The following is an 11,252-nucleotide window of genomic DNA, read 5'->3' on the forward strand; positions in this document are numbered from 1 at the left end:
CTCTTTGTTCTTCCCCCAACCTGATATCAGGGTCGGGGTGCTCTATGCTCTGCCTTATACTTCTCTCCCTGGCTTTGTGTCACCATGTGTTAACGGCCTCTCCTCCATAATATTCCTTTCTCCTTTTTCGTTTTTTTTTTTTTTTTTTACATTTTTTTACCACTTTACCATCTTTCCATTTCCCCATAGCCTACGTGTTCTCTGACGGTCTCTAATTGCTGATACTTTGTTATCCTCCTGTCAAAACGACTTTCAAAACCAGAAAATAATCCAGATCTCTGTCTCTCTCTGTCTCTGTTTCTCTCTGTCTCTGTCTCTATCTCTGTCTCTGTCTCTGTCTCTGTCTCTGTCTCTGTCTCTGTCTCTGTCTCTGTCACTGTCTCTCATAGTCTAAAGGTGGTCGTACACTAGCCGATAATCGCTCAGGGGGGGGTGCCCGACTCGATCGGGGGCGATTCTCGGGCAGAGGATTATCGTCTAGTGTGAGTGTGTATATAAAAGATCCAATCGTAATCCCTCCGATCTGCTCGGGGGATCCGCTCACAGCGCGATCGGGATCGCCCCCTATCAACATCGAGGACGTTTGATGTTTGCTCTGCCCCCGCAGCCCCCCCCTCTCTCCTCGTCCCCTCTCCTCGTCCCCTCCCCTCTCCCCCTCTCCTCTCCACTCCCCCGGGGGCCCGAGAATCCTTGGGTGCGCTTGCGCCCGAGTTTTAAAACCGTGTAATAGTGTGTGTGCCGCGTAAAATAATCGGATAAAACAATCCTGTAGTGTCTGGCGCTAGAAAAAAGAATCGGCTAGTACTATAAGGCCACATCTAGTAGTAGTAGTAGTAGTAGTAGGTTCGATGATGATTTTCACGGAGTTTCCGTGAGCATTTAAACTAAACATCATCCAGCATTTAGGGCCGATATATAAGATATAGTAAAGATGAGATGGAAAGTGATCTTTTCCCATGGTATTTCTCCGTGCACTTGTTGCTGCTCCATGCTGTGTGTAGTCCAGCATGCAACCCATGGGGAGAGACAATTTGGCGACCAAATTGTTGCTGCTTCTATGCAATTCTGAACCATATACAGTATGAAATGCACACGCACACACTCTCTCAGTCAACATATATATGTATACGTATGCAGCCATCCACTGAGTGTATAATATATACAGTATACAGTGGCTAATTGGCCTGGTTGTTGGAATCTCTTTTTTTTTCAGTGAACAAAGCTGCTTAAGATTGAAGAGAATTGGAGGGTGGCCCTAAAAGCATATCCTCTCTCACTCTCTCTCACACACACACACACACACACACACACACACACACACACACACACACACACACAGACACACACTTTTTTACATGCCTTAATTCATCGTATGAGGTCTAAGCAATCCCACCAATCCCACGCTGAATATGTCTATATATGTATCCTTCGTCGTCCTCCTCCTCTGCCTGCCTAGTACCTACACACACGTACTGTACCATAATATTGAAGCGAGCTAATGTTAACCCATTCTGACCGGGCACCCATTTTGGTGTTGGCATCATGTTATGCTTTACCTATTGAAAAATAGCAGATCTACAAGCTCATAGCGCGCCACCGAGTGGCGCGCTACGAGCTTGTAGGTCTGCTATTTTTGAAAAATCGAAGAACGACTGACATTTTTAGAATCTGATCTCAGGTCAGAATGGGTTAATCAGACCAGTGTGTGTGTCCAGTGGAAACCTCGTATGAATCTGATCTCAGGTCAGAATGGGTTAAAGTCTTGTTTGCTGTTGACTCATCGATGTCATTTCATTGATATTTATTTATACAGTATGTGTAGTGTGTGTGTGAGAGAGAGAGAGAGAGAGAGAGGGGCTTGGGGTGTTGAAGCAGCATGAACACACACACAAAAAAAATCACACCCGTGTGAAGTGGAATAACGCTCAAAATGGTTATCACTGTTGCTTTGTTGTTGTTATACAACCAAACATCCACGTTTTTTGAGCGGTGCAACCACTCCAAAGGAACAGCTTTGTCCCCGCATGTCCCAACCTATACAGTCCTGACCTACAGTATGTGACTATATTATGTCCCCGTGTGTCCCGATGTTTAGAGTATACCAATAGGGGGTGCTGTTGCACCACTCGCTTCAGACTGGTCTGATTTTTTTTTTGGAGCGGCGCAACCACTCCCTACAACCAGCAATGTCCGTGCGTTTTAGCCGCGGAAGCTATGTATCTGTCATGAGCACGAGTATGTGACTTAGTATGTGACTTAGTACCAGTAGGGGGCGCCAGAAACAGAGAGGGATAGTGATGTGCCTGCTAATGAGAGAGAGAGAGGGGGGGGGGGGGGGGGGAATTGCACCCCACTTCTTAGTATACGGCAGTGCTATTTCATTTAGGCCAATTGTCTTTTTGTTCAGATGGAGCAAATGGTGTGTTGAGTTCTGTAGCCTATACCAGGTGTTCCCAAACTTTTTTGGACCAGGTACCCCTTTTGGGGTAGATATTTTTCCAGGTACCCCCTCATCCTCGCAACACGGATAACAATATATTTACAACCACAAGCAGTGACATCTAAATGTAGACGTCTAAATGTATACAGACGTTTAAATGTAGACGTCTAAATGTGTACGTCTTCTCTTATGGGGGTCCCTGGCATATCTTTTCAAATGGGGGTCCACGGGCTAAGTAGTGTCAATTTGGGGGTCCTTGACATGAAAAAGTTTGGGAACCACTGCTTTAAACACTTTAGCACTTTATGAACATGAACAAAATAGATGGGACCCCCCTGGAACTCCCTCAGGTACCCCTGGGGGTCCCCGGACCCCACTTTGGGAACCACTGGCCTATACATTTCAGGCCAGGAACGCCTTTTTGGTGTTTTTAAAGCATTCTGTTCCACTTTAGCACTCGGCGCCAAGCTTGTAGATCTGCTTTTTCGTGAAAATGTGGCTCAAATCTTTGAATATATATATTCTTTCAGAGCAAACATTTTTACTCCAATCGTTGCTTCATGGGGGTTCCCTGGAAAACCATATTTCCAGATGGGGGGTCCGCGGCCAAATACAGATAATTCTGTGTTGTAATTCATGAAAAAGGTTGAGAACCTAGAAATGTACGTTAGGTCTTTCAGAAAACTGTCAGGATTAAGAAAGGACTCTTTTTTTTAAAAATCGGCCTCAGGTCTAAACGTGTTAAAATGATTGAAGTTTGACAGTTTGCAGAATGACAGTACATTTCAAGCACAACTCCATACAAAAAACTGTGAGTGGACGACCAACAAAAGCACTCATGAATTTCACATAAATATGCTGAGCCAGCCATAAGTAACGCATATTTAGTAAGGCAGCTTTGGTAAGGAAAGCCTGGGTTAAGTGTTGAATTTGACAGCCGATGTAGACCAGTGGTGGAAAACGTACTTGTATGTGTTTTATACAGTACGCGCTCACATGAAAAACACAATATGCGTATATTTTAATGATGATATAATAATGATTATATAACTCATTCCTAAAACACTCAACATGGACACTCACACACTCACGCACGTTCATTGTCGCGTTTCATCTTTAACTTTCTTCGGCATTTGTCCCTTTCATAGTGATGTGCACAGTATAACGGTGTGCATTTTTCTGTACATGTAAACATCGTCAATAAACATAATCCAATACTTGAGTAAATGCACGTATAGTTACTTTAAAACACCGATGCAGACCGTTGATAAGTGTTTCTAAAGGTGTGTGTGTGTGTGTGTGTGTGTGTGTGTGTGTGTGTGTGTGTGTGTGCGTGTGTGCGTGTGTGTGTGTGTGTGCGCGTGTGCGTGCGTACAGTCGCGAGGTGCTTCAGGAGGTCCTGGACGCAGACCTGAGCAACGAGGCGTTCCCCTTCTCCACTCACCAGGTGGTCGACGCGGCGGGACATCAGGTGAGAACTAACACCATTCTTCTGACCCGAGATCAGATTCACACGAGGTTTCCACTGGACACGTGCGCACTTGGTCCGATTAACACCATTCTGACCTGAGATCAGATTCTATAAAAATGTCAGTCGTTCTTCGATTTTTCAAAAAATAGCAGACCTACAAGCTCGTAGCGCGCCACCGAGTGGCGCGCTACGAGCTTGTAGGTCTGCTATTTTTCAACACTAACCACACGACCTTGTTGTTTTCGTCCACTAATTCTACTAGCCCTTACCCGTTGTGAGATACTGCCCCCCCCCCCCACCCCTTGTGGCTGCTGTGGGTACTGCGCCCTGGGTTGCGTTTTTTTGCGTTTTCGCATTTTTTATTCACTAATAAATGCATTATTCATTTATGATTTGTTAAATTGAAAAAAGGGCTTCCATATTATCATGGTCAATGCCTGTGTGAAAAGTGGGAGTGATTTGGTGCAGGCTGTGAGGAGCTACGGCGGTCACAGTGACAGACAGACACACACACACACACACACACACACACACACACACACACACACACACACACACACACACACACACACACACACACACAGAAATTCACTGAATTATAGTATGATGATGATGATGATGACGGGGGGAAAAAAATCGTCGACTATACCTTTTTGTCACCGACAAAAACTGCATAAAATGGAAGATAAACTAAGCCCTTGCTTGCTCGCCTTGCTCTCGTTAACGATAAAAACGGAGCAACCCCTCGCGTTCATATCTTGAACGAGACGAGGGGCGGGCCGGTCAGAAGTCAGAAATGATGACAAGAGCTTAATTAGTACGTATAATTATGTCCATCTGGTCAAAACCACGGAGAGCTCCTTTAGATTAGCGGATACGAGGCATTCTTTCTGATCCGTATATATACAGGGAAGTGAACGATTAACAAAAAATCTGAATATTTTTCTCTCGTTTGATATCAATGAAAATGCACTATAGGACGTGTGTACAGTACAGTACAGTACAGTACAGTACAGTACAGTACAGTACAGTACAGTACACGTCCTTTGGATCCGTCGGTAGTTATGACGTTCCCACGCGTCGTACGGTCTGATTGTGTTAACACTGAGCATGCAGTACATGCCTGTGTGGGGACAGTTGTCCCTCGCAGGTACAGTAATAGACACACGCACGCACGCACACACACACACACGCACACGCACACGCACACACACGCACCGTGTGAGAGTAACGCTATATCCCATTTCGACTTTTATTGGACATGGAACATTTGTCAGCTCCGAAAAACAACCCCCGTCAACGTAAGTTATAGGACGTGGAGTCATTAATTTTAGAAATATGTATGCAAATGTGTACATGCTGCTGATTGAAACCCATTTATTATTGAAAAGGTTGAGTCGCATGAGAGTCTGTGTGCGTGTGCACGCGTGTGTGTGTGTGTGTGTGTGTGGGTGGGTGCGTGTGTACGTGCCCGTGCTTGCATGCGTGTGTGTGTGTGTGTGTGTGTGTGTACTGGTACGCTCTCAGGATGAAATTAACATGATTTTCAAGTGTAGTGTGTGTGTGTGTGTGTGTGTGTGTGTGTGTGTGTCTGTGTCTATTTAACCCATTCTGGGCGGGAACCACTTTCTGTGTTAGCATCATGTTATGCGCTGTGAGCTTGTAGATCTGCTATTTTCTTTTGAAAAATCGAAGAACGACCGACACGGAAAAAACATGGCTCTTTCAGAAAACTGTCGGGATGTATATAGATATAGAAGAACATTTTGTAGAGAATCTGATCTCGGGTCAGAATGGGATAACGTGTCTCTGTGTCTGTATTGCGGGGGGGGGGGGTGCCGTTCTCCTCGCTTGTCCTTGAGGCCAGACCTGGGATCTGTCCAGATGGCTCGGGCTGACGAAGCATCCGCTGGAGAAAACCGTCTGAGAGCGTGTTACAGAACTACAGTCTCGTTTCCCTTCACCTCTGCCTGTCTCAGTCTCGCTCTCTCCTGTCTGTCTGTCTGTCTTTCTTTTCCTTTTCTTCTCTTGCCCAATATCCTTCTCTCTCTCTCTGTGTATCTGTTTAAACCCATTTTGACCTGAGATCAGATTCTAAAAAAAAAAAAAAAAAATGTCTTCTACATCCTGACAGTTTTCTGAAAAAAGCTTTTGTTTCCATGTTTATTTTCCATGTCGGTCGTTCTTCGATTAAAAAAAAAAAAAAAAGCAGATCTACAAGATCTTGTAGATCTGCTATTTTTCAATAGCGTTAGCATAGCATAATGCTAACACCAAAAAGGTTTAAAAAAAAATAAAAAAAAATACTTCTAAATCTTAAAAACGGTATTCTGGAAAAAAGGAAGTTGTGTACATGCCCAAATTTGTGCATGTATACAACTTCCTGGTCTCAGCCCCCTCTCTCTCTCTCTCTCTCTCTCTATCTCTCTCTCTCTCTCTCTCTCTCTCTCTCTCTCTACTCCACTGCATCACATGTCCAGTTCACTTCGGTGAAAATCACTTGGATTTTTTCTTTATTTTTTATTTTTTTTAAAACTGGCACGTATTGTTCTGTTCAGGGAGAGAGAGCTCCAAGCATAGAGGTGGAATAAAATGTCACTCCAATGTTGTGCCCTTTTTGTGCGTTTCATATTGAAACCCTGACGCTCGACAGACACAAAATAAAAAGGTATACCGTCTGTCACGCCCGCGTTGTGAATGAAAACCGCTCTCAAAGAGCACCTATATGGACGGCTGAAATTCGAAACTGGCCCCTGTAAAAAAAATAAAAGTCTTCTCTCTCTCACTCTCTCTCTCTCTCTGTCTCTCTCTCTATCTCTCTCAAATTCAAAAGGCTTTATTGGCATGATGAATACGTTTTACATTGCCAAAGCATACATAAAACAATGAAACAAATGTCAACATATCGCGCACACGGAGACAACAACAACGAACGTCTTGGCGATAACGAACGACGAGTAGTAACGCAGTAACGAAATGAGAAGAAATGAACAAAAACAGAAACGTAATGGCCCCTGTTGTTCAGCCAAGAGATATACCATGGCGCTTCTGTCCACTGGCTGTCCCTCAGTCGATGACAACTCCACACGTATTTTTCTGCCAAAAATGTGCGTTTTTTTTTGGTCTGTTCAGAACAGAACAGAAGTGATGAGTTATTATTAACTAGCCCTTTATACCGTTGTGAGATATCCCCCCTCCCCCTTGTGGCCGCGGGGCGCGGGGGGGGGGGGGGGGGGGGGGGGTACTGCGCCCTGGGTGCGTTTTCGCATTTTTTTATTCACTAATGAATTCATTATTAATCGTTAATGTGTCAAATCGAGAAAAAAGACCTCCATATAATTATGGTCCATGCCTGTGTGAAAAGTGGGAGTGATTTGGTGCAGGCAATGATGAGATAACGCGGTGTTTCTGACATTCATTCATTCAGACATTGTTGAATTATAGTATGATGATGATGGTGGATTCAAATTATTCATATTATTATATGTTTGGGAAGAACGATTCTCTGAGGTCTTTATGTTTGTTTGTCACATTGTAACAGAAAGTGTAGCACCTCTCTCTGGGCTGTATTTTGCGTGTCTTAAGTACCAGGTCTTATTCCCTAACTTGAGTAAACTAAAGACCTGGAGGCGTGATCAATGCTCTTTGGCCACTCAGAATAGCCAAATGGCATTGATCACGCCTCCAGGTCTTTAGTTTACTCAAGTTAGGTAATAAGACCTGGTACTTAAGACACGCAAAATACAGCCCTCTCTCTCTCTCTCTCCCCCTAATGCCTTTCTAATGTCCCCCTCTCCCAGGTGCGAGCCATGCGCCTGTCGTTCGTGGGAGAGCTGGGCTGGGAGCTGCACATGCCCAAGGCGTCCTGCCTGCCGGTCTATGACGCCGTCATGGCCGCCGGTGCCAAACATGGAATCATGGCTATTGACTCACTCAGCAATAGAGAAAGGTATTATATATATATATATATATAGTTTATTATGAAATTTAAAAAAAAAAAAAAAAAACGTGCAGTTATATAGCTATAACTGAACTGGCTGTAATACTGTCACACACGCACAAGCACGCACGCACACACAGGTTTCTACACACACACACACACACCACACACACACACACACACACACGCACACACACACAGACAGACATAGATTTATACAAACATACACACACACACAGGAGCACACACAGTTTTCTAAACACACACACACAGGTTTCTACACACACACACAGGTTTCTACACACACACACACACACAGGTTTCTATATATTGACTTTCCATGTTCAATAACCGTCATCCCAGCTCTCTCGGCTATCTCTGGAGGGAATAGCCCGCGTGTGTGTGTGTGTGCGTGCGTGCGTGTGTGTGTGTGCGTGCCTGTGTGTGTGTGTGTGCGTGCGTGTGTGTGCGTGCGTGGGTGTGCGTGCGTCTCTTTGACTTTCGCGGTTCACTTCACAAGATGTCCTCTGTCTCTCCCATGTAGCCTGTAGTCCATTTTCTTCCTCTACTGCCTCCCCCACCCCCCCCCCCCCCCCCCCCCCCCCCCCCCCTCCGACACACACACACACACACACACACACACACACGCACGTGTCACACACACACACACACGCACGTGTCACACACACACACACACACACGCACGCACGCACGCCAGATATCATGATGAGAGGAGTATGTATACACACACACAGTAAGAACGGATGATGGGATTATTATGGGCGGGAACCATGTTGGTGTTGGCATTACATTGTGCTTTAGCTATTGAAAAATAGCAGATCTACAAGCTCATACGAGCTTGAGGGTCTGCTATTTTTTTAATATCGAAGAGCGACCGACACAGTAGACCTTTTTAGAATCTGATCTCAGGTCAGAATGGGTTAAAATCAGGCATGTAACGATATATCATATATCGATATTATATCCCGACGATATGTGTCGATTCATTAAAAATAAAAATCGATATTCGATATTTAAGGGGGGGGGGGGGAGGGTAGTGTGTGATAAGAAATGTCAGCTGTAATCATATTCCATCATATTCACATGATTTTGGAGAGAAATGAGACAGTAGAGGCCTGGAGAGGGGAGCTGTATAATGTGTCTGTGACTGTGCCCAGGTGATGGTCGTTATTGATGCTCATTAATACATCAAGGAAGGCAATTATCTTTGCAATGTAGTTAAATAAAAGAATGTGAAAAAAGCTTTGGGGGGAGGGGGGGAGAAGATAAATCATAAAAAAAATAAAAATTGGTCATTTTGTCTGGAAAATCATTGTGTTGAAAATATCGTGAAAAATGGTATCGTGAACCTCATATCGTGATGCGTATCGTATCGTGAGTCGAGTGTATCGTTACATGCCTATAGCGGGAACCCATTTTGGTGTCGGCATCATGTCGTGCTTTAGCTATTGAAAAATAGCAGATCTACAAGCTCATAGCGCGCCACCGAGTGGCGCGCTACGAGCTTGTAGGTCTGCTACTGCTATTTTTTTGCAAAATCGACATAGTAGACATTTTTTTAGAATCTGATCTCAGGTCAGAATGGGTTAAATAAATGGATAACCCCCCCCCCCCCTCCAGGTTATAGACACTGGCACGCTGACCTCAGACCAGACGACACGCCCCTGGAGGCGGGCCTGGCGTTCACCTGCAAGCTGAAGGGCTCCATCCCCTTCCTGGGCCGCGGTAGGCTGGAGAGGCAGAAGGAGGAGGGGCTAAGGAGGCGCATCGTCTGCTTCACCATCGACGAGTGAGTGATGACGATAATGGCGTCTCTCGTCGAATGCCTTAAAGGGACACTTCACCCTTTTTGCAAAAAAAAATATGTTAATGACGTTTAGAAGCTTTAGAACACTTTCCCGGGGGTCTTTATGTGTGTAATATGTGATTTTTAGATATTTTAGATTGTAGCAGTGAGCCTGTTGTCTCTGATGTCATGGACACTGGTCTCACTACCTTCCTGGACTACAATTCCCATAATTCTTTGGTGCACTGCTCCTCCTTGTGGATAGGGGGGAGAGCTGTCTTACTGAGACAACATGTAGTCCAGGAACATAAAGACCCCCAGGAAAGTGTTCTAAAGCTCCTAAATGTCATTAACATATATTTCTTAGCAAAAAGGGTGAAGTGTCCCTTTAAAAGCGTCTGCTAAATGCCTAAATTCTCTGTCTGTCTGTCTGTCTGTCACTCAGTCACGTTCCATTGTTGGGTCTGGAGGCCGTCTTCCGTAACGGCGTCCCCGTGGGTCACCTGCGGCGTGGCGAATACGGCTTCTACGTGGACAAGTCAATGGGAATGGGCTACATCCGCAACCCTGACGGAGGAGTGGTGAGGATGACCTTCTCTCTCCCTCTCTCTCAACTTCTCTCATTGTCTCTCTCTCTCTCTCTCTCTCAATCTTTGTCTCTCTCTCTCTCTCTCTCCCCCTCTCACGGAAATAGTCGATATACAAGCGCTTTATGTGAGCTTACGTAGAGCTGAACATAATTGCTTAGTTATAAAAAACACCAAAAGGGGTTCCCGACCGGGAACCCATTTAAAACCTTGAGGACGATTCTGAAAGCTCGTAGCGCGCCACTCGGTGGCGCACTATGAGCTTGTAGATCTGCTATTTTTCAATAGCTAAAGCATAACATGATGCTGACACCAACATGGGTTCCCGATCAGAATGGGTTAAGATAGGGATGGGCAACTTTGAAGATGGAGAAGGGGCCACTCTATTTCCACACTCACTCCACAGTGCATATTACTGTCGTAGCAAAAATAGCCGATCCTCAAGCTCAAAACGCGTCGCACTGGGACGTTTTTGAGCTTGTAGATCGACTATTTTTGCTATATTTGAATTGAAAACCTGAATCATTTTTTTTTGCTATTTTTGAATTGGAATCCTGAAAAGTAACCTTTTTTTATTGAATTTCAAATGCATTTAGTTATAGTTATGTTGACTTTATGAACTGTTAAGTGAAGGTGGGGGCCGCATGTGGCCCCCGGGGCCGCCAGTTGCCCACCCCTGCCTTAAGACGAGCGTATTGTGCGAAATGAATTCATCGGGACGAGTATACCTCGTCAACGGGCTCAAATGTGTTAACAGCTCCACACAAAACGGTCCTCAGGTGCAAAGTTGGAGCAGAGTGAGATAAGGGTGTGTGTGTGTGTGTGTGTGTGTGTGTGTGTGTGTGTGTGTGTGTGTGTGCGCGTGCGTGTGCGCGCGCGCGGTACATAGTGTGACACCACACGAAAATGAACAATAGTTATTTTTGATATACTGTAATCTTTTACCGGTATATATGTTCACAACAACCATTCCTATAACATTTTGACAACGTCAAAGTGTGTGTCCC

At 44.9% G+C, this 11,252-nt stretch overlaps 1 protein-coding gene across 1 annotated transcript in view; it reads left to right on the plus strand.

The window, feature by feature from the left end:
• sardh (sarcosine dehydrogenase) overlaps positions 1 to 11,252 on the plus strand; it is a 60,305-nt gene that overhangs the window by 44,901 nt on the left and 4,152 nt on the right. The window contains 5 exon segments of the mRNA XM_080755428.1: positions 3,818 to 3,911; positions 7,712 to 7,849; positions 7,851 to 7,860; positions 9,493 to 9,661; positions 10,104 to 10,239. Of these exon segments, the coding sequence (XP_080611554.1) occupies positions 3,818 to 3,911; positions 7,712 to 7,849; positions 7,851 to 7,860; positions 9,493 to 9,661; positions 10,104 to 10,239 (547 nt within the window).

The sequence above is a fragment of the Protomyctophum bolini genome (assembly GCF_963924005.1).
Source record: "Protomyctophum bolini genome assembly, chromosome: 22".
Classification (NCBI taxonomy): Eukaryota; Metazoa; Chordata; class Actinopteri; order Myctophiformes; family Myctophidae; genus Protomyctophum; species Protomyctophum bolini.